Source organism: Geotrypetes seraphini, chromosome 8, assembly GCF_902459505.1.
Source record: "Geotrypetes seraphini chromosome 8, aGeoSer1.1, whole genome shotgun sequence".
Taxonomy (NCBI): Eukaryota; Metazoa; Chordata; class Amphibia; order Gymnophiona; family Dermophiidae; genus Geotrypetes; species Geotrypetes seraphini.
Window position 1 is genome coordinate 174,475,778 of NC_047091.1, and position 24,421 is coordinate 174,500,198.

The following is a 24,421-nucleotide window of genomic DNA, read 5'->3' on the forward strand; positions in this document are numbered from 1 at the left end:
CTACTAGAGCGGAAGGCCGTCTAGCACGCGCCATGAAGGCGACCACCACGCGATAAGCATGAAAAATCAGCCAACCCTGGAGACAAGCTGGCCCACAGGAAGAAGAAAAGAACCATCAGGCCTCAAGAGAGACCCCCAACTCGGAATTCCTGCATACTACCATGAAGAAACATGCTAGAGCACAACCAGACGCACGCAGCACATAGGCAGAAGGCCTAAGGAAACCTCCAACACCGCCGCACGTTATCAGAACCCCGAGTGAGGCAATGAACCACCCGAATGAAACACGGGCACGCCCTTGTCACCTACTCCACCGTGCTGTCTGCCAACCCATAAGGTAGCACAACCAAGCGTAGGCAGCCAAACCCAGGGCAGAACCTTATGTGTAAGTGCCTAGGGATATAAATTGACAGCCCCCAAGAACAACTAGCTGCATTTATTTATTTTATTTATTTTATTTTTTTTTTTTTTCTTTTGCTTCGGCAAGAGAAGCCTGTGGAATATATACCACAGCAAACTTGAGCACTGCAATACGGGGCAAAGCTGTTTCCAACAGGGCTGACGATCCAACCCCGAAACAAAAAGAAGCCGCGGTACACGCTTATAAGTCAGCTGCAGGACATGAGTCACTGAACCCCGCGGCGCTGGGGGCCCAAGCGCGGGCACTTTCCCGCCAGAATCAAAACCGGCTGGCTCCCCTAACAGCGCTGTACAAAACAGACCGGGAGCTCATCGCCAAAACAGAAGCACACCGCCCCGCACAGCAGAAGTCGAGGCCCGCACTGAGAAAGTCAGCCACCTAGAATAACTCCCCGAGTGACGTGGTGCTGATGACCCAAGCGCGGACTGTTTCGCGCCAAAACAGGCCAGCTCCGAGAACATTGCCGCCCACAACAGACTCGGAGCCCATAGCCGAAGTATATATATATATATATATATATATATATATATATATATATATATATATATATACATACATATACAGGCATAAATATAATAGTGCAGCCGCATCCTACACAAATTGCAATAAACATTGCAAAACACACCTCGGGGAGGAAAGGGGAAAAGGCGCACGGCTCCCAACAGCAGGGGAGCACAAGCTCGCACCACCCGCGCTCCAGAAAGACCCAGCTCCAGTTCAGATATTGTATAACACACCCGGAGCCGTCCTCACATCCTCGCGGCCACACCAAGAGCCACTCAGTTGCATTTCCCCACGGGCCGTGGCAGCATCGAGAAAACAATGTCCCAGAAACTACCAACCCCACAGCACAAGCGCCAGGGCAAAAGAAGCTCTCCTTATTTATGCGCGGGAAGACAGAGGCCACCTTACCGAAGCAACCTCATATAAAAACACATTCCACCACAAAACAAAACTGCCATAGGCAAGAACCCACAGCTCTCACACAACCACAAAGTTCAAAGACAAGTAGAATAAAACACATACTCACAACCTACTGAATAGTGCCGGTAGACGCCGGGAAACACCGGCTGCTCAGCACGAGCAGGGCAAAAATTCAGCTGTGTAGTCCCTTTTTTTTTTTTAATGGGAAAGAAGAAAAAATAGGGACCAGGGCAGACCCTCTATCATTGGAGGGAGGGTGAGGCAGGGACAAGGGGGGGCCCAAGTGTAACCTCTAAAGCCGGCACCGTTCAGCCGGACACCCCTGTCTCACTGAAGAGAAGATCTCAACAGGAGAAATAGCATTGCCAGCTCACTGAAGAGAAACCTCAACAGGAGAAACAGAATGGCAGTCTCACTGAAGAGAAACCTCAACAGGAGAAAATAATTTTCCAGTCACAGCCAGAATCCAGGAGCTAGTTGAATAGCGACTTTCACCTGCTGGGAGATAGAGAATACTGAATAAACAGGAGGAGTGCCAGCCAATAGGACCACCTGTTAATCAGTTTCTCTATCTCCGCCTGCTGGTAGATGTGAGCTATCTCATTGGTCTCTGGATTCATCTGCTGCTGTTGCTAGGGAATGCAAGTAGTGCTGGTCTTGGTTAGGGCACTAGTCTTTAACCTGGGGGCCGCCGTGTGAGCAGACTGCTGGGCGCGATTGACCACCAGCCTGACCCAACAGTGGCAAATTCTTATGTTCTTAGTCTTACAGGTAAGTCTTACAGGTACAAAAAGGTGCCAGTTTAACTGAAATAAAAGTCACCCTGCGCTCCCTGTCTCAGCTCAACTCTCAATAGTCTTGTTTAAAATCATGGTGTACAGGATGAGCTCTATTGCATGTATCCAGGCTACCTTAAATCAACTGGCAAGTGATATTAATATTATTTCTATTCGTATTAGACCCTAGTATGTGTTAAGTTAGAATAATAATTTGTAACATAAACTTGTACTGAAATTATGGAAAATCCAGTTCAAATCATAACCCCTGTTAACTGTATACCACGTATGTTTAACCTGTTCTGAGCTCTATAGAGACAACGGGATAGAAAACAAATTGATTAAATAAATAAATATTCTGTGATGTCTATTAAGATGTTTTTAATGGGCATTGTGTTGACTGTCATAATGTGTATTAATACATTTACTGCTGTACAGGGCTTTGAGTGAATTTCTTCAAATAGGTAGTAAATAAATCCACAACAGGCACTACCCTGATGCTCCAATGTTAATCTAATAAAAGGATTAGTGACTTATCAACTATTAGCAGAAAGGAAAGGGTCTTTATCTAATTGAAAGTGGATCAAGTTCTATAGTAGATTGCAGTTAAGGAGACTGTTGAGTGCAAGTTGACCTGAACTCCAGGAGTGAAAAGTTTTGATTCAGCGTCTCCAACATTAACTTAGCTTTTCTTTTGAGAGTTATGCTCCCTTCACTGGTTCATACAATAAACTACAATTTACCAGCTATTATTAATTATCAATGTGATCCAAGAAAGCAATCATATTGCTTTATTCAAAAATACATAATTGAACTACCATAATTAAATTAATCCAGTTAAATACTGCATATAACTGTATTTCCCCATGTATGGGCTGCAGGAAATGCTGATTTAGGTTTTAAAACGCTTAGATAAGACGCCTCATGTTACTAGCCTTGGCTTATCTAAGCGTTTTAAAACCTAAAACGGCCTATACAGTGGGGTGGCTGGAGCAGCCTATACATCCCTCACCCCCTGGTAAGTACCTTTGCCAGCTGCCTCCTGCCGGCCAGCGGTGCAGGACAGGAGCATTCTTTTCTGCATCTAGCTGGTGTCACGTGATTAATAAGGAAACCAGACTGAATTTATCACTCCCTCCTTCTTTGCAATATTGGACATTGTTTGCTTTACAAGCTATTTTGCTGACATGAGTGAAACATCTGAAAGTATTAGAAAACATGCAACATGCTGTGGCTGCAATACATTGCCTGTCACATTATCTCCATAATAAAGCAAATGAGCATAATAGACAGCTTTCACTTGTCTAGACTTAAGACACAAAGGGGCTCTTTTATTAAAGCCACAAGAAAAGTGGCCTTAGCATGCCCTTACCAGGGTCAGATATAGGCCAGTTTTCCTATTTCCAGAATTAATGGCCATGTGCTAATTGTGCATATAGCTATTAAGAATACAATACCCCCCCCCCCCCCGATATTTGCAGGGGTTCCATTCCAGGAACCCCCACGAATGTTGAAAAACTGCAAATACGGTTTTTAGCAGGAGAGACAGGAGAGGGCAGCCGGAGCGCCGGCGAGTAAAGGAAATCACTCGCGGTATGCTCCGACCGCCTCTTCCTGTACTAAAGTCGGGCCTCACCAATCAGAAACTGCGTGTCGGAGCATACCGTGAGTTATTTCCTTCACTCGCCGGCACTCCAGCTGCCCTCTCCTGCTTCTCCGGCTGCCCTCTCCTGCTCGGTCATTCGTGGTTGGAAAATATCGCGAATGACCGGGACCATGAATCGGGAACCGCGAATTCGTGGGGGAGCACTGCATTACCGCATGAGCCTTTACCACCACCCATGCTGTAGGAGGTAAGGGCTCTCACAATAACCCATTAGCATGCTACAATGCCCCATGCACTAACTGATTTGCGCTGTCACGTCCTCTCTCCACCCCCAAACACACACCCTTCCCAGAAAATACAACATTTTTCATCATGCAGGGTGTGCATGCAAATTGTCAAATTTACCATGGGACACCTCGTGTCCCATGATAACCCTTTTAAAGCTGTGGTTAGCACATGTTAATGCTTACTGTGGCTTAAGGAAAGGACCCCAAAGTATGGTATCTGCTTTCATTACTATTCATGTGATAAGCAGGCAAACATCCACTTTCTCTATACCTATCCATTGGAACTTAAGCACAAGAACAAATCTTAACTCTAGGACAGATTTTAGATTTAATACATGCCTTTCCAAATCTGAACTTGAGGTAAGCCACATACCTCTTACAAAGTTTGGGGTTTTTTTGTACTTTGGGTTCTATGTTTTAACCTTCTGGTTCATTTTTTAATTAGTGTTCCTTTTTTCTAGTTATTATGTAAATCATTTTGGATTGTCTCAAAAGGCAGTAGTGCAAATACTAAGATAAGCATGTTTTGTATCTGGGACAATGGAGGGTTAAGTGACTCATACAATAAATCATCTTCTCTTTGGGTCTTGACAGAAATCAACTTCTGCAACAATTCTCACAGATTCCTTTACATCAGTATTCTTCAAGCTAATACTGGAGTACCCCATGGTCAGTCAGATTTTCATGACTATTCATAACATATAATATGGATTTACATGCTATGGAAATAACATATGCAAATCCAATGTGGATTATAAAAAACAGAGTGGCTATACAGTACACCATTACTACCGTAGCTGAAAAACACTGCTCCATCTCAGTGGTTCCCAGCCTCAGGTCTATGGACCCCTAGAGATCCATCAGATTATTTCAGGAGGTTAATGGGACACAAGAGAAAAAAAGTATAAAGCTTTTTTCATGCTTCTATAATCCATGCAAGCAAAATATAGAATCAGCTGTGGCTACTATAGAGATGGCACTAGTAACAAATAGTCACAGGAAACAGAAGAAACAACAGTTGTGCAGGTGAGCTTGGAGGTGTCTGCAAAGGCCAGAAATAAGAGGCTACAAGGGTGAAATCCGAAGAAGCCGCAGAGACTGAAACAGCAGGAGTTAGGCAAGCAGTGACTGCTGAAGGGAAATGAAGGAGCAGCAGGCCTAGAGACAGTAATGCAGTATCAACAGAAGAAGAGAGAGAAAAAATACTACAAGTGGAGACTGACTGGGGAGGGGGAAGGGGCACTCAGGGACTATCCAGAGGAGGAGGATTGAGATACTTGAGAAAATTATGTGGGGTGAGAGAAGGATAGAGACACAGGTAGCGATAGTAAGGAGAACAGAGATAAAGAGGGCAAGTGAGGACAGGCTTGGCACAGAGGGGAATGGGTTCCAGAGGAGTGGTGGGGATAGGGAATCATGAACATTTTTGAGGTAAATAAGGGGTGCACACAACCAAAAAGCCTGGAAACATCAGCTCTATATAATAAATGATCAATGGAAGATGTAATACTTAATCTGCCTGAAAGGGCGCGTTTGGTGGTTTCTTGATCAACCTCACAGCTCAATATACATTTATGTTCAGATTTAGCTCACACTTTTTCATTGGTAGCAATTTAAATTCAGGTACAGCGGGTATTCCCCCTGTACCCAGAGGGTTTATAATTTAAGCAGATCATGAAATAAGTATCACTCCTGCCTCTGAACCCTTAACATTAGCAAGTAGGAGAGGGTTGCATTCTATAGATCTACTGGGCCACCAGAAATATATTCACATGATGGGAAAGTTGTCCCCTACCTCAACTGAATAAGAATGCTTTCACAGGGGGAAAGAGTGTCACAGCCCAATAGGGCACCAGGGAGGCCTGTCAAGAGTCATCTGAAGTAAAGTGCTCCCGCTGGAATCTTGGGGCTCCTTTTACAAAGCCGTGTTAGCAGTTTAACACGCGTAATAGCACATGCTAAAATGCCGGCAGAGCTAGATGCTAATGCCAGCATTGAGCTGGCGTTAGTTCTAGCCATGTAGCGCAGGTTTAGCTAACGCGGCTTCGTAAAAGGAGCCCTTAGCTTCAGCACTAGGCTAGAGTAAAATTCAACACTACTAGAAAAGCAAAAAAAAAACCCCACAAAACACCAAAAACTATCAAAATACTGTATAGCACTTTTATAAATTAAGAGCAATTTTAAGCAGCCTTTTGCATGTGTTCACAAGCTTGCTGCACTGCTTTTCAATGTGATGGAGCAAGTTTAGCACAGGAAAATCTGAAGTAAAGGATAACAGCTTATTATATCAATCCCTACCTGAGGTTATGTGAGATTTGAACCCTGGCTTCCCTGCTTCTCAGCATGGAGCTTTGAGGCTACTGCTTCACTCCAAAGTAGGTTAGTAACCTCATAAATCTTTTGTACGAATTAAGGGAATTAAATTGGGGAATTATACCACTTGAGAAAGTCTGTGTTATTTAATAGTTTGAAAGAAGAATAAAAGCAAAAGTAAGCTTGAGAACATCCTTAGGTCAGGGGTCCCCAAAGTTCCTCCTTGAGGGCCGAATCCAGTCAGGTTTTCAGGATTTCCCCAATGAATATGCAGGAGATCTATGTGCATGTACTGCTTTCAATGCATATTCATTGGGGAAATCCTGAAAATCCGACTGGATTCGGCCCTCAAGGAGGGACTTTGGGGACTCCTGCTCTAGGTTCTGTAGTCATTACTACTGAAGGCTCAGAACGTTCACAGGTAAAATACACAGCTGAGATCAGAAGCAATCTCCAACAAATCTCTTAAGAAAAAGAGAAAACAAGAGACAACCCAATGCACTAAGCACAATTCTGATAAAGACAAAAGGAGAAAAACTCTTCATTACATACATTCACTCAAGGAAAAACATCACAATGCCATTTTATTGGCATCCTTTCTCCACAACCCCCCATAACAGCGAACAAATGCTTAGAGTACTTGACTACTGTTCAACATAAACCACCTCGGGTGAATTTCTTCATTAAGGTGGTTAAAATATCTAATTAAAAAAAAAAACAAAAGAAAAAGCAATCTGCCTCAAAAATATAACAATACAAGCAAATAAGAAGAGGCAAACGAGATATCCTAAAACAACCGAACAGTTACTTTATTAATACAAATAATCAAATGCCATAAAAGTCTATGGTTTGGTATCCATCAAATCTGGCGAATCTTTCTATGAAAGACACAAGTCTATAAATAGAGACCTATCTTGGTAAGACAGGTCTTCTGAGTCGTCCCAACCAGGATCCCAGTTTCGGCATCCGAAGATGCCTTCCTCAGGGGATTGTCAGAACACTAAGCTCTTTAAGAGCGATTTTCATTGTGGAAAACGCCGTCCCGCACCAGCTGAGCCGCTGTTTTTCATGTGTTTAAGTCGAACCATTTACTTAGTACACTGGTCTCACAATCCCCCGAGGAAGAGGCCTCTTCGGATGCCGAAACTGGGATCCTAGCTGGGGACGACTCAGAAGACCTGTCTTACCAAGATAGGTCTCTAGTGATAAGACTTGTGTCTTTCGTAGAAAAGACTCGCCAGACTTTTATGGCACTTGATTATTTGTATTAATCAAGTAACTGGTTGGTTTAAGACAGTGGTCATAAACTTGCGGCCCGGGGAGGCCACATACGGTCCGCCAGGTACTATTATGAGGCCCTCGGTCTGTTTATCATGATCACAAAAGTAAAATAAAACAGTCTCTTCAGCTATAAATTACAATATTATTATTAAGACTTAGTCAGAAGGAAAGATTTATAAACTATAAAGAGTTTTACCTCATGCAAAATTGTCATTTCTTTAATAAGACATTAACTATTTTTTCTGAGGCCCTCCAAGTACCTACAAGTCCAAAATGTGGCCCTGCAAAGGCTTTGAGACCACTGGTTTAGGACATCTCGTTTGCCTGTAAAAAATAAATCCAATTAATAACAATAATACAGTAAACAGATCTCGCCAACCCCAGGGCTCAGCAGCCAGCGGCATTATGGAGTTCGCCCAGGCCTCTTCCAGCCGGGTCTGTCCTTTGCACCCCGGCCTCACGGACGCATTGCCAGGCAACGGGTCTCGCCCGGCTCCCACAGCCTCCCGGGAGGAGCCGCGAAGGCTCCCGGCAGGGAAAGGCGGGCGCAGGCTTCGACCCTGCTCCGGGGAAGAGGCAGCGACGCCGGGGAGGACTCGAAGCCGGGGGCACAACACTAAGAAGCCACCAGGCCGCCCGGCGCAGCCCGCGAGAGGGGGAGGGGAGGGTCAGGCGGAGCCCACGCGCTCAGCAGCGGCCGAGCCCCCTCCTTCGCCCCCGACGCGACCGGCAAGGCGAGGAAGCGCCACTTACAATTCTTTCATCAGCACCATCTTCCCTTCCCGACGCGCAGCTGCTGCGGCTGCGGTGCGGCACCGACGTCACGCCACCCTTTCCGGCATCACCCTCCCCCCCTTCCTCCCTCCGCCAGCGCGAACCTCTCCGGGCGCTGATTGGGCGAGAGGACGGAAGTGACGAGAGGACGTCCGGGGGGGGGGGGGACGCCGGCGCCACCCCCCTGGAAGGACGCGATTGGCTCGGGCGGGCGACGGGGTACGTAGCCGGCGCGTGAGGCTGCTGTGAGGTGGTTAGTGGCTGTCGCCTCTGCTTGTGGTCGGTTTGGGTAGGTTGAAAAAAAAAATTAGTGTCTAAATCATTTTTATTGAAATGAATAATGTTAAGAACCTGGTAAAAGTCAAAATGTTTAATTGTTGAAACGCACTCATCTAAATATGTAATGTAATTTATTTCTTATATACCGCTACATCTGTTAGGTTCTAAGCGGTTTACAGAAAATATACATTAAGATTAGAAATAAGAAAGGTACTTGAAAAATTCCCTTACTGTCCCGAAGGCTCACAATCTAACTAAAGTACCTGGAGGGTAATAGAGAAGTGAAAAGTAGAGTTAGAGGAAAAATAAAAATATGCAACTACACGTATATGTCTAGGCTTTTTATTATGATTTTTTTTTTTTTTTTTAGAAAGGATTTCCATTGCTTGATAAAAAATGACCCCATGGTACCCAAGTATTAATACAGTTAATACAGGTACTCGTCGACTTACCACCTATGCAATTTACGACTGTTTGACGTTTACGACAGTTTCCAGCCCTCCCAAGTCTCGCTATGTAGCAGTACAATGCAGCGCGAGAGTAAGCCGGCGTCAACGGCTGGTCGCCGTGTTCCCGCGCGTCGCTCGGCAGCTAGCGAGACCATTCGCCTAGACATGAAACTTTTTAAACAAATGCACGAGCTCCGCTAGCCAATGAAATGAACGGGGAAGCTGGTCTCGCGCCGCCGGCGGGTCCGGGAGCTTCTTCCGAAGTTTAGAAGGGGCGCGAAGTGGCTTGTTGCGATCACACCCCTTCAGTATTTAAAGGGCGCGCGAGCTGTCGGTTTGAATCCGTCAAACATAATCTAACATAGGCCGACTTGCGTCCCGATCAACTTACGACCTGTCAGTCGGAACCAATTGCGGTCGTAAGTCGACGAGTACCTAAAGAGGTTCTGCACACTTAGGGCTCCTTTTACTAAGGTGCGCTACGTGTTTTAGCACATGCTAAATATATGTACACGCTAAACGCTAACGTGCCCATTATAAGTCTGTGGACGCATTAGCGTTTAGCACGTGATAAAAAGGCTAACGCGCCTTTATAAAAGAGGGGGGCCAGTGTTGCCTTTTTATGCATTCTATGGCTGGTTGCATGGGACCAGGCTACTGTGATGGGCTCCTCAGTGATCTCCCTACTCCTGAGGAATGGTCTGGTATTTCAGTACTGGCACCTATTCTGCTACAAAAATGTCTGTAAATATGCCCCAGATTACAATTTAATATGAAGAAGTGCAGAGTGATGCCACACCAGGTGTAGAACCCCCGAAAGAGTTTTATTTACTAGGGTTTGAAGAGCCGTGATGCACAGAATAGGAGAAGCGGTAAAATAAGATGACAAAGTGGTAGAGGTAGCCAGAAGGATGCCAAGCTGCATAGAGAGAGGTATATCTAGTAGAAGAAAGAAGGTATTAATGCAGTGGTCTCAAACTCGCAGCCTTTGGACATACATGCGGCCCGCCAGGTACTATTTTGAGGCCCTCGGTATGTTTATCATAATTACAAAAGCAAAATAAAACAGTTTCTTGATCACGTCTCTTTAGCTATAAATTACAATATTATTATTAAGACTTAGCCAAAAGGAAAGATTTATAAACTATAAAGAGTTTTTATCTCAGGCAAAATTGTCATTTCTTTAATAAGACATTAACTATTTTTTCTGAGGCCCTCCAAGTACCTCCAATTTCAAAATGTGGCCCTGAAAAGGGTTTGAGTTTGAGACCACTGTATTAATGCCTCTGTACAAGTTGTGCGTGAGGCTTCATTTCAAATATTGTTCTCATTATTTTGGAGGCCATTCTTTAATAAGGGCATCAAAAGATTTAAAGTGGTTCAGAGGATGGCAACAAAAATGGTAAGAGGCTTGAGAATGAAACTTGAATACCAACATATGTATATGCTAGAGGAAAAAGGGGTTAGGGAGGGATATGATACAGACATTTTAAATACTTGAAAGGTATTAATATGCAAACTAATCTTTTTCAGAGACAAGAAAGCAGTAGAACTAGAGCTTAAGATTTGAGGTTACAGGGTGGGAGACTTAGAAGCAATATCAGGAAATACTTTTTCTTAGAAAGGTTGGTGGATACCTGGAATATCATCCTGCAGAAGGTTGTGAAGACAAAATCAGTGACAGAATTTAAAAAAATGCATGGTATACACATAGAAAATCAGTATAACGAAAAAGAATGGAACCTTGTTTAAAACAAAATTTTAAATGATCTCATAGCTGGAGAGAGCTTTGACAACAGCTTCAGAGTTTGTGAACTATGACCAATGCCAGACAGACTTCTATGGTCTGGATCCTGTAAATGGCAAAAACAGATCAGGATTAAGGCTGGAGTGGGCTTTGATGGCAACGCCCATACTTGAGAAATAGGATTGGTGCCTGACATTCAACAGTTTGTGCCCCAAAATTGGCAGAGAGAGATCTAGATTAAGTATATCAGCCATAACATGGGATTAGAACTAAACATAAACAAGGCGAAGATCATGAACACGGAAGATGATGAAGATTTTGAGCTTGAAGGTGATAGAATAGAAGTTGTAAAGGATTTCAATCTCCTGGGCTCTTTTGTAGACAAAGAAGCAACTAGCAGGGAGGAAATACTCCGCAGAATAGCACTTGGTTGCTCTTCAATAAAGGCTCTCGACAAAGTATTCAAAGACAAGGAGGTAACACTCCAAACAAAGATCATACTTGTCCACACACTCATTTTCTCAGTGGTCAGTTACGGATGCGAAAGCTGGACACTACGGAAACAAGAAAGAAAGAAGATTGACTCATTTGAGCTGTGAAGGATTTTAGGCATGCTGTGAACCAGAAGAAGATCAAATGAACAAGACAAAGAGGGTAACCTACAATCAGATGGCTGGACATGTTGAGAACAACCATGGGGATGATGCGGGAGGACCTTTCCAGACTAGCTCAGGAATGAGAGGGCATAGGATGAAGTTAAGAGGTGATAGGCTCAGGAGTAATCTAAGGAAATACTTTTTTTACAGAATGGGTGGTAGATGCGTGGAACAGTCTCTCTACTCAACTTTGCAACAGATTTTATGCCCTTAAAAGAGCAAAAAGAAAGCTTATACTTATGTATGTTTCTTGAGTCAGAGAATCGACTAATGTTCAGAGAGTGAGGAACCAAAGAAAGAAATAGTTCCAATAAACATGTGCTCCTTTGGTCATGGGCAGAGGAGTTAGGTGAAGAGGTATGTTTGTATTGCTTTCCTAAAGTTGAGGAGTTTTTTAAATCTCTATGGGCTTCAGGGCAGTTACCACAGTGGCAGCTGCTAGCACAACTTTGTAAAATGGGGCGGGAGGGGTTATTTTTGTGCCTTTTTAGCTGATGCGGAAGAAAAACTTGGGCCTGCTATATCTGTCTGGCAGTTGTGACCAGTCTTATGCAGGTGTGATTTGTGGGTAACGTGAGGAATCTGAGACTCTAGAAGCCAGGAATGCCCTCCAGAGGGGAAGTGGTGAAGAGGAAATTCAAAAAAGCGTGGGATAAATATAGAGCAGGGGTGTTAAAGTCGGTCCTCGAGGGCCACAATCCAGTCGGGTTTTCAAGATTTCCCCAATGAATATGCATGAGATCTATTTGCATGCACTGCTTTCATTGTATGCTAATAGATCTCATGCATATTCATTGGGGATATCCTGAAAACTAGGCTGGAATGCGGCCCTTGAGGACCGACTTTGACACCTGTGATGTAGAAGATCTCTAATTAGAAAATGAAGGATGTAAATTTAAAAAACTAAGGCCGGTACTGGACAGACTTTGCATGGTCTGTGTCCTATATGTGGTGATCTGATGTAGGATGGGCTGGGAACTCCACTATCTTAGAACTTGAGGATGTTACTGGCCAGACTTTATGGTAGATATCCTGCAAACAGGATGATTGGCTAGAGTTTGGACAGCAATTTCAGCATTTGGAACCTAGGACAATACCAGACAGTGTTCTCCCCAGAAATTTTTTCCAGCTGGGTGGCACGAAAATGTAGCCGGGTGGGACGGAGAAATTTGGTGGTGGGGAAAATTAAATGAGCACTATTTTTATTAGTTGTTGTTAATTATTTTCCAGTGCTCAATATGTCTTTCTTTTTTAAGATTTGACACTTACGGCCTCTTTTACAAAGCCACGCAGCAACACCCCCGTAGCCCTTTAAATCTCTATGGGCTTCGGGGCCGCAAGTGCAGCTTTGTAAAAGAGGCCATTAGCAGTGTTCCAGTAGCATTTAAGCCACCCTTGAAAACAATTAATGCAGATCCTCTTATTCCAAATAACTACTGCCAATATCAAACCTTCTATTTCTTTCAAAACTACCGTACTTGAGAGAGTGGTATTCAACCAACTTCAAACTCACATTGAATCAGTTAATGCTTTGCATCCCCGGCAATCTAGATTTTAAGACAGCAATTCTGCCACAGCAAATGCACTGATGCCTATAGGAATTGAATTGACTTTGGTGCATTTGCCATGGGAGAATCACTATTGTGGCTTACTGAGTGAACTCCATAGTCATCTAGACCAGTGTCTCTCAACTTCTTCAAGCCAAGTACCCCCTAAGTCTAACAAATACCAATCGAGTACCCCAGCCTAAGCCCCGCCCCTGACCCCACCCCCATTATAATAGTACTAATTGTAATGCAATTTTTTCCATTTATTTTTCATGTACACTCACTATAATCTTATTAATTCATAATGGTAACCACAAAATTGAAAAAAGCACAAAGCACACTGTATTCAGAGAACATGTTAATTATCATTTTATATTTGTTTTATTTTTCAAAGAGGTCAGGGCGGTGTCAGGTCAAAAGCGCGCCGGGACAAAGGCGCGCCCAGACAATTGAGCGCAGCGCGCGCTGCCGCACCGCTCTAAATTACTGTTTTTAGGGCTCTGATGGGGGGGTGGGGGGGGAACCCCCCCCACTTTACTTAATAGACATCGCGCCGCGTTGTGGGGGGTGTGGGGGGTTGTAACCCCCCACATTTTACTGAAAACTTCACTTTTTCCCTGTTTTTAGGGAAAAAGTTCAGTTTACAGTAAAATGTGGAGGGTTACAACCCCCCATAACGCCGGCGCGATGTCTATTAAGTAAACTGGGGAGGTTCCCCAACCAAAACTCCCCGTCGGAGCCCCTAAAAACTGTAATTTAGAGTGGCGTGGCGGCGCGCGCTGCGCTCAATTGTTGGCGCGCGCTTTTGTCTTTCGCGCCGTTGTCTATGAACCGGTCAGGGCAGACGGCTTTAAAATATTCAATGTCACCTCAGTAACAACTATAGAAAAATAGACAAATATAGTGCAAAATATAGACAGCAGATATAAATTCTCAAAACCGACACATTTTGATCACTAAATTAAAAATAAAATCATTTTTCCTACCTTTCTCTGGTGATTTCATGATTCTCTGACTGTGCATCCAATATTTCTTTCTTACTGCTTCCTGCACGATTCCTCTACTCCAGACTTCATTCTCTTCCCCAACCAATATCTCTCTCTGTCCCTCCATGAGTCCAACTTTTCTTCCTCTCTCCTCCACCCCTATTGGCAACATGTCTCTCTTTCTCTCCCTCCTGTGTTATGATTTTACATCTCTCTGTTCTTCCTCAGGGTCTCCCCCCTTCCCCCCCTTTCTCTCTCTTCTGTCTGCACCTCCCATAGTCCAGCATCTGCCTCATGTCATAGAAACATGATGGCAAATAAAGACCAAATAGCCCATCCAGTCTGCCCCTTTGGTTCAGGCCTCTGTCTTTCTTCTGCTTATAACCCCCTCCTCTCCCCCCAAAAATTTCCAGAATTTGTTCTCCTTTCTTCCAAGTCTTTCTTTCCTTCCTCCCTCCCTCCTTGGTCCAGAATCTTTCCACCTCTCTGCAGTCTCTTTCTCCTAAGTTCAACATCTGCCCCCCTCTCTTCTGCCTCCCCTTTGTTTCAGGTTTCTCCCTCTGTCTTCCTTCTGATAACATTTTGAGTCCTCCCACCTTTTTTCCAGGTCTTTCTGTCTCTCTCACTCTCTTTGACAATGTAATATTTTCTCTCACTATGTCCTTGTTACAAGCCTCAGAACTGGACTAAGTTCACTCTCTCAATTCATATAGGCTAGGCACCTTCCTTAGCTAGTAACAGAAGATGAGACCAAGAAAAAAAAAACAAACTATAATGCTGTGAGCAAGTCAGTCCCCCCCCCCCAAAAAAAAAAAAAAAGCAAAAGAAATAAATATTCAAGAAGGTATGCCACAAGCACATAAGAACATAAGAATTGCCGCTGCTGGGTCAGACCAGTGGTCCATCGTGCCCAAAGTCTGCTCCCACGGAGGCCCTTAGGTCAAAGACCAGTGCCCTAACTGAGACCAGCCCTACCTGTGTACGTTCTGGTTCAGCAGGAACTTGTCTAATTTTGTCTTGAATCCCTGGAAGGTGTTTTCCCCTATAACAGTCTCCATAAGAGCGTTCCAGTTTTCCACCTCTCTCTGGGTGAAGAAGAACTTCCTTACGTTTGTATGGAACCTATCCCCTTTTAACTTTAGAGAGAGCCCTCTCGTTCTCCCTACCTTGGAGAGGGTGAATAACCTGTCTTCATATTCTCTGTTTCAAATGAGAAATTCAGATTAACAATACAAGATATGTTATCAAAGATACCAAGTCATACTCATTCGGGGACCCGACTCCTAATCTAATGCTTGGCTTTATATAACAAGACTTCAATCCAGAAAAGCTCGTCTCGGTTTACAGTAGTTAATTTAGGCCAATAAGGACTGAAAAGAAAGAAAAAAAAAATGAGAGGAAATTAATTACCAAAGTACTTAGCGAACAGAATAGTTTTCAAAGACTTAATGAAAAAAAGGAAAAGAGACAGAACTTCTTAAAAAGAATGGAAGATTGTTCCAAAGTTGAGGAAATTTTAAGGTCAAAGAATGGCCAAAGATCTTGGTTCCTTTGATACCTTTGCTAGAAGGACAGGATAATTTGAGTTGTTGGTCACCCCTTGTGAAAGAGAATCTATAAAGATTCCAGGATAGCAGAACTAGAGGAGGGAAAATGCCATAAAGAATTTTGAAAATAGCACAAGCACATTTAAACTGGATTCTCCCCGGGAACCCTGCCATCTCTTCTTCTCTCTTCATCTACCTTAGGGATGGGCAAACTTTTTGACTTGTGGGCCACAATGGGTTCTTAAATTTGACAGAGGGGCCGGGCGACCGGGGCAACTGGGGGGGGGGGTGCGGGGTGACATTTGGAGAGGGCAATATTCCATTCTATTTTACAACAGTTTGTGGGCTGTTCCTCAAGGAGTTTGTCCAAACCTATTTTTTTAAACCCAGCCAGGGTCAGCCGGAAGGAAGGGGTAAGTTGGGGGCTCTGGCAAACCTTCTGGCGCTGCAGCGACCAAGCGAAAGGGCGTGTAGAGGAAGGCTCGGCTGCACAAAGAGCCGCATTTCCTGTGTCACCGTTGGCAGCAGAGGAGAGCGTTGGCGTCGCCCTCATGAAGGAGGGGAGGGAGGAAGAAGTCTTTGAGAGCGCCAAGGCAGACGTCTCTTACCCAGCAGTAGGAGCTTGACCTCGCAGGTTGCGTTCTCGCCATCCTCGTGCAGGCTCCGGTTGATTTTGCTCCTCACCTCGGCCGCCTTGTTCTCGGCGCTCAGTGTGCAGCCCATGTTTATATTTTGTTAACATTTAATACACCGCTTAAGCATATTACAGCTCTAAGTGGTTTACAATAAAATACAGATAAATTAGGAAAGGAACTCCATTGGAGATAGGAAAATTAGAGATAATTACAAAAATTAAATAGTAAGTAACAAGATGAATATATGAATTATAATCAAACAGAATAAATAAAAGATAAAAGAAAAATTAAAACAAACTCAATAAAAATAGTGTTGTTAGAACAGTAAGCTGGCCTCTGTCATTAATAATGTCACTGGCAAGCTGGCCTGTCATTAATCCTGACCAGATCTTCGTATGATGGCTGTGACAAGAGGCAGCTGAAAGCAGGACCTTCCCCAATGGGCCAAAGCAGGAAGCAGACCAGAGAAACAGATGCCAGGAGGAGAAGGTCAAGACCTGAACAGCCAAGAGCCGGTCCCCGAAGAAGAGGCAGTCCAAGGACACCGACGATTGAGGCAGCAAAGGAAGCACGTTCACATCCACCCCAGCAGCCTCAGGAGAGAGGAAATCACAGTTGTCAGGAGTCATGATGAAGAAGTTGGAGAGGCCTGATCCAGATCCACTCGTCAAAGCCACACAGGGGCACTGTGCACCACTCGCTCGCTCGCTCCCTCTGCCCCATGACTTCAGAGGGTCCGACAGACAGAGCCATGGAAGATTAACTTCGCTCGCTCATGTTTTCTCATTCTCTTTCCCACAGAGTCTCTGTGGGCCTCACTCACTGGCTGACGAGCGCCGACAATGGCTAGTCCCTTCCTGCAGCCACGGGCCGGATTTGGCCCGCAGGTTGTAGTTTGCCCATGTCTGCTAGCTACTAGCATGTCTCCTCCTTTCCTCGATCTGGCACCTTTCCCTCAAACCTTCCCTCCTCCATCAAACTCATATTTAAGGTTATACAGTAGTAATCCCGCAACTTTCCTTCTCCGGCAGCCCTTCACCCATGTCACAATTTCTCTACGCTGAGGAACTAACGTCAAAGGAGGGTGGGTCACCGGACAAGAAATGCAGCGGGGCGTGTTGCAGGTGATCTCAGCGACAAATTGGAAGTAGAGAAGTGCGCTGAAAAGGTTTGCGGAAATCCCGCAAGGTTGGAAGTAGTTGAAGTACCCCCTCCTCTTCCCAGTACAGCTGCACTTACTCTCTGCTCGGGATAAAGGAGTGAGGCTCACATTGACAAGTGCATGGGTCAATGTCGCTGCAATCAGTCCGGGCAGAGATACAATGCCGAGATGATAGCTGGCCGCTCACTTAAATTAGCCGGGCGGAGCGCCCGGCTAAAACGCGCTGGGGAGAACACTGCCAGACTTTATAATCTATGGCCCAGAAATATCAAAGAAGAGACAAGTTAGTTTAATAATTAATTTAAAATGAGTATAATTAATAGGCAGACTGGATGGACCGTTCAGGTCTTTATCTGTGTATCAGGTTAAAAGCGTGCCGGGACAAAGGCGCGCGCAGACAACTGAGCGCAACTGTTTTAAAGGGCTCCGACGGGGGGTGTGGGGGGGAACCCCACCCACTGTACTTTATACAGATCGCGCCGCGTTGTGGGGGCGTTGGGGGGGGTTTGGGGGGTTGTAACCCCCCACATTTTACTGAAAACGTCACTTTTTCCCTAAAAAAACAGGGAAATAGTTAAGTTTCCAGTATAATGAGGGCGGTTACAACCCCCCAAACCCCCCACAACGCCGCCGCAATCTGTATTAAGTAAAGTGGGGGGGGTTCCCCATCAAAACCCCCCGTTGGAGCCCCTAAAAACACTCTTTTTCTTTGGCGCGCGCTTCCGTCTTGCGCTCAGTTGTCGGCGCGCGCCTTTGTCTTCGGCGGTTTTGTCTATGAACCCTTTATCTGCCGTCATTTACTATTTTACTATGATCAACAATTATAAATTGGGTAAACATTTGTTTAAGTAACAGAACTGAAGGGTGGTGGTAATAGGATCAACTCTAGTGAAGGAAATGACCAGTGGGGTGTGTCTCAAGGTTTTCTTTTTTATTTATGAGATGTTAAATGTACTTACCTATCTATATAAAAACCTAAGACCAAAAAGCAGTACTAGTTCCTTTAAGGGTCATTTTACTAAGGTGCGCTAACCGATGTAGTGCGCGCCAATGAATTTAGCGCACGTTAATCTTTAGCATGTGCTAAATCAATTAGCACGCCTTAGTAAAAGGACCCCTTAGTGTTTAATTATTGCATTTATTGAATGATTGGGCTTTATTAACTGCTTTTGTGAAGAGATTTACCCAAGCTGGTGTACATCAGGTTCAGCTTGATGTCAAGCTTAAAATTTGGCTAACCGCATAAAAGATAGTAAAAGGATTAAAAAACAATCAATAAGATTAAACTCGGAGAAGGCAAATTCTAATAACAAGATTAGCATGGTACGGTGTCATAAATATACATATTTAACAGTAGTATAAAACAATCTGAGCTCTCTCAACTTCCCTGTTCCTACTGAAAGAAGAGAGCCGGAGGAGGATTTGGATCCAGCACCAACAGTATTGGGCTCGTCAATATCTGCCTCGACTCCTTTAGATCCTGATTTATGGAGGAAAAAAGCTTACTAAGGGCCCTTTTTACAAAGCGCTGGTAGCGATGCTGCTGCATTAGATGTACTGAAGCCCATAGGAATTGAATGGGCTTTGGTGAATTTACCACGGCAGCATCACCCTAGGTCAGTGATGGTGAACCTTTTGGAGACTGACTGCCCAAACTGCAACTCAAAACCCACTTATTAAGTGCCAACACAGCATTGGGCTTCTGGGCAGAGGGGCGGGTGATGTGAGAAATGTCCTCAGGTGCGCGTGGAGAGGGAGAGGGGAGCAGCCTGGCCCTACGTCCCTCGGGGCTTTCTAGTATCGTGTTTCCTCAAAAAAATAAGACAATGTCTTATATTAATTTTGGGTCCAAAAAACGCACTAGGGCTTATTTTCGGGGATGTCTTTTTTTTTTGTGTACATCTCTCCCTTCCTCTCCTCCAACCTCCTCCTCTCTTTCCTAGGTTGCGGTTTGGACACTTGGGCCCTGATTCTATAAAGGGCGCCTAAGTCATTAAGTAGTTAATGAGCCAATTAAAGGTCTTAACAAGCGATAATTGATACTTAGGTGTCCAAAGGACGTAGACGCAGCCACAATTTCATGGACGCCCATGTTTAAAACTTGCTCCTAACTCAAAAGACGTGAGCATGGTTTGGGCAATGACTCAATTTGGGCGTCCTTTGATTCATTTATATAACACTGAACGACCTAGAGCGTCCATATCATGCCTATATTGTAGGCGAATGAAAACCAGGTCTACTTTTGAGCTTAGATTGGGCTTCAAATAGATCTGAGTTCTATGGACGGAACTTAGGCACTCTTTGGACGTTCTTCCGGAACTTAGGCACAGTTTGGATGTCCTTAATGCGATCTGCTAAATAGCTCTCTGGGTTTTTATTTTTGCTTTATTAGGCTCAAAATACATTTAATAAGGCACCACATAACCGGGGCACATCAAAACAGATATATTGCATGCAAAACCTTCTATTTTAGTGGACAAACAGCAATGTTATTTGCTAATTAGAGGAAACGAACCATTAACTGAAGCACGGCACATGAAAAACATAGCTTTAGTTTTCTTGCTAAAAAGCTATCCTTTTTTTTCTGACTAAACAGTGCTCCAATCAGCTCATTCTTGAAAGCAAAGAAAGCACGTGACACAAATATATAGATTGCATGCATACCTTCATTTGCAAAAGCTTAAGAACAGAAAAACCCCCAAATACAGACCTTAGCATGGCTTCTACTTCATTGCAAATGGAGGTTTGCAGCTGCACAATGGTGACCTCACTGTGAGATCATCAAGGTGCAACTACAAGGTAGAATGCCACAATTAAAATATGTGCTGGGGAGCTGGTTGGGATTTGAACTTAAGACCTCTGGAAGAGGAGCACAGGTCTTTTACTTAGTGAGCTATAGCAGTTTCTAGGCAGGTATCTCTGACTGCCCTGTGATATGATAGCTTAGCAGATGTCTAAAGAATGACATGGGATGGTTTCCTGCAGTTATCCACGAGGACGGTGACAACTGCTAACCTTGCCTGGTGTCAATTCTGAATATCATCTGATACCCACATAATATTGGGATACATAATGAAGAGTGCCAGCCTGCAAAGTATAGCATCCTGCAGTTCTTCCCAACTCCCCCCACCCTAAAGAAGAATTAAACAGGTGAGGGCTCTTCAGCCTAGAGAAGACAACCGAGAGGAGGTAATGATAGATGTTTATAAAATTATGAATGGGGTAGAACAGGTGAATAGGGAACAGTTAATTATTTCCTTTAGATAGTTCTAGAACTATTATGCGCCACAAAAGTAACAGGTAGCAGATTTTAAACAAACTGTAGAAATGTCTGGTTGATATTCAGTCAGCTCATATGCAGGTCCTCAAATGGGACAGAGCTCTCTCTGTGTGCATCACTCTGCATTTGTCCACATTACATTTCTTCTGCCATTTAGATACCCAACATTTCACTGTTATAAGGTGCCCTGCAATTTTTTATTGTCTGGGTTTTGTTTTGGGGTTTTTTCCAAATTATTGTGAATATTTTTTGTCATTTGCAAATGTAATGATTTCATTCGCTGCTCCCTTTTCCAAATGCGAGGGCTGATTAACAAGTAATGAGACTGCCTCTGTTTTTCTTTCCAAAAAGTAGACAAGGCAGCGCTCTGCTGGTTCTTGTGGAGTTCACACATCGACGTTTCTGAACCTGCAGTTGGACTGTCGTAGTCTTCATTGTTGGGTTACAGCGAGAGGAAGAACATACGTTTCGTCATGGCAAATGAGGAAGACGTGTCTGTGAGAGTACGCCAGAGGTGCGTGATTGAATTTTGTGTTAAACTTGGAAAGAGTGGTAATGAAACTCTTGAAATGTTACGGCAAGCTTACGGTGGTGAATCAATTAGCCGTGCTGCAGTATTTCGGTGGTGGAAACACTTCAAAGAAGGTAACACGCGAGTGACTGATGAAGCACGTTCTGGGAGGCCATCCACTGTGGTTACGGATGTCAACATTGCCAAAGCTACGGAGATGTTGAAAAATGACAGAAGGCTAACTTTACGTGAACTTTCAGCTTCACTTGGCATCTCATTTGAGCGGGTTCAGCATATTGTAACGGAGGAACTGAAAATGCGTCGCGTGTGCGCCAGGTGGGTCCCCAGAAATCTCACAGAAGAGCAGATGCAACGACACATTGAAGTGTGCAAGAACAATGTTACACAAAGCAAAAAAAGAGAACTGCAGAGTTGATCTGCAAGGCACAGGAACTTTATTGGAATGAATAAATTGTAGTGATCAAACAAGTGGTTCTCATTTGTGAGAAGATGGGACCCAAGAACAATGTTAAACAGCATGGATTCCCTCCTAGTAACAGAGAGCATAATTAGGATACTTCTAACTTGATGCTTGCAAACCAACCATAACACTCAGCATTCAAACAGCAACCACCTAGCCTACCAAAAGGTAGAAATGCGAACTAGAGAATGACACGGGGACAAATTTTTCACTGTCCCCACGGGAACTAATTTTCCCATACCGTCCCTGCAATTTCTTTTACTGTCCCTGCCCCATTCCTGCAAGCTCCAACCTCCAACCTCATCTGCACAAGCTTTAAACACTTTAAAATCCTAAGTAGCAACATTCTAGAGCTCGGATTGTGATGTCATAATGCATCATTCCACCAATGCCTAAGCTCCGTCCTCCTGCACAAGCCTCAAACACTTTAAAATCATAAGTAGTAACATTCTAGAACTCAGATTGTGATGTCATAATGCCTAATTCCACCAATGCCTAAGCTCCGTCCTCACCTGCACAAGCCTCAAATACTTAAAACTATAAGTGTTTGAGACTTCTGCGGTTAAGGTAGAGATTACAGGAATGGGACAGGGACAGCGACAAAACACACAGGGACGGGGAAATTGAGTTCCTGCAGCGACGGGGAAAAATTTTTCCCCGTGTCATTCTCTAATATGAATATTGAAACTTCTTCCAGGGCACCAGTACATCTCCTTTTCAGAGGTGCAATTGGGAAAGCAGAACAAGATAAACTGCCACAGATTCTTACATAGAAATTAGACACTAGTGAAATTGATACATAAAAACATAGATCTCATCAAATAACTGAATCAGCGTATACAGAAATAGAAATATATAGACAAGAGCGGGACTGGAAATCCCGAGAAGTCAGACTTGATATATCATACAGTGCTGAAGAAAGAAAATGCATTTCTTATGGCAATGTAATAATAATAATAATAATAACTTTATTCTTCTATACCGCCACAATCTTGCGACTTCTAGGCAGTTTACAATCAAGAGAGCTGGACATTCAGCGAAACACAATATGCAGATATACATATGAAGTACAGATAGTATAGACTGTAAGAAATCAAGAATATTGAAATACAATTTGCTTAGCAAGAGTATAAGATGTACATTTTGGTAGGTAATGTCTGAGCGGACCTGTTTGGAATAGGCCGCATGTTTTAGAAAATAACAATGAAAAATAACGATATTATAAGGATAATAGATTACAGAGTATGTATCACAGTTACGTGAGATTCAGGTGGACTCAGGGGGGGGATAGAGGTAGGGAGGTGGAGGGAAGAGGAGAGGGGGGGTAAAGGTAGGGGTATGGTAGGGGGAGAATGTTCTTGGGGAGAAAGAGGGGAAGGCGGGTCAATTGTTTAGGTATTTCAGGAATAGGTATGTTTTTAGGCGCTTCCTAAATTCCTCGTAGGTAGTGGGCGAAAGCAGTTGATCTAGGTCTTTACCCCATAGGACTGCTTGGTGAGAGAGAAGGTGTTCGTGGTGTTTTTTTAGTTTGTGACCTCTAACTGGGGGAGAAATGAATTTTGAGTGTGAGTTTCTCTTGCGTTTGTTGTTGGAAAATGAGAAAAAGTCTGTTATATACTTGGGGGCAAGTCCATAGAGTACTTTGAAGCAGATGCAGGCGAATTTAAACCTAACTCGTGCTTCCGTTGGCAGCCAGTGTAACTGCCGGTAGTAAGGTGTCACATGGTCGAATTTCTTCATCCCGAAGATTAGCCTGACCGCGGCGTTTTGTATTATTTGAAGTCGTCTCATATTCTTTTGGGAGATTGCTAGATAGGCGATATTGCATTAGTCGAGTTGACTCAATACGAGGGATTGCACTAGGATTCTGAAGGTAGATGTATCGAAGTATGATTTAATGGATCTGAGTTTCCAGAGTGTAAGAAAACCCTTTCTGAATAGGGAGTCCACTTGTTCCTTCATAGTTAGGCATTGGTCTAGAATGACATTCAAAATGACCAGAGATGCATTTTCATCCAGATGAGGACAAAAATTAGACTTCCTTGAAAAGCATGCACAGAAAAATTTTTGAATAATACACAAGGAAATGAGAGACACAGCAGGTTTTGCTGCAAAATATGTTGTAGTCTCTCCTACCAGACGAAAGATGTAAATTTACCAGCGCCAGAACCTGAACATTGTCCTCGTTACCCTCTCTGGACTTTCTTCATTTTATTTTGTACACGTTTCTTTCCACTTTTTACTTTAATCGCTATCATCCATTACTTTTATAGCACAAGTAAAAATTAACATACCAATAAAGTTATTTGAATTTGGTCCCAGTATGGATTCCTGAGGTATGACCACTTTCTGTTGGGAAAACTGACCATTTGGGGCTCCTTTTACGAAGGTGCGCTAGGGCCTTAATGCGCGGAATAGCGCGCGCTAGTCGCTACCGCCTCCTTTTTAGCAGGCGGTAGATTTTCGGCTAGTGCGCGCTATAGTGCACGCTAAAACCACTAGCGCACATTCGTAAAAGGAGCCCTTAGTCTTTGGAGGCCTTTCATAAGGGTTCTATCAAATGCCTTCTCAAAATCAAAATACACTATATCAACCAGTTCAAATGAGTAACTACTACACTTAGGGAAAGGGATTGGGACTTGTATACCGCCTTTTTGTAGTTATGCAACCACACTCAAAGCAGTACATACAGGTACTTCAGGCATTTTCCCTATCTGTGGGATAGGGTGGGAATCCGGTGGGTTCACACTCTATCTAAT

At 43.8% G+C, this 24,421-nt stretch overlaps 2 protein-coding genes across 5 annotated transcripts in view; one reads left to right on the forward strand and one right to left on the reverse strand.

Moving 5' to 3' along the window:
- PITPNB (phosphatidylinositol transfer protein beta) overlaps window positions 1-8,486 on the reverse strand; it is a 184,911-nt gene extending 176,425 nt beyond the window's left edge. For 2 of the 3 annotated variants that reach the window (XR_004540391.1, XM_033955456.1), the window contains exon 1: window positions 8,362-8,486. Coding sequence is in view for 2 of the 3 variants with exons in the window: in XM_033955456.1 (XP_033811347.1) it covers window positions 8,362-8,381 (20 nt within the window). In the remaining variant the exon portion in view is untranslated. Of the gene's footprint in view, window positions 1-7,804; window positions 7,826-8,361 lie in introns of those variants that run through there. The other variant, XM_033955457.1, reaches the window with a different exon arrangement.
- Window positions 8,487-8,522: 36 nt separating this feature from the next.
- On the forward strand, window positions 8,523-21,667 carry LOC117365263 (protein GVQW3-like). 2 transcript variants are annotated; one of them, XM_033955458.1, is made up of 2 exons: window positions 8,523-8,671; window positions 21,022-21,667. In XM_033955458.1, exon 2 carries the CDS (start codon window positions 21,144-21,146, stop codon window positions 21,615-21,617), a length of 474 nt encoding a protein of 157 aa, XP_033811349.1. In that variant the 5' UTR covers window positions 8,523-8,671; window positions 21,022-21,143; the 3' UTR covers window positions 21,618-21,667. The 2 variants fall into 2 exon arrangements, with proteins under 2 accessions (XP_033811349.1, XP_033811350.1); XM_033955459.1 differs by having other exon boundaries at window positions 8,581-8,671; window positions 21,025-21,667.
- Window positions 21,668-24,421: the final 2,754 nt, after the last annotated feature.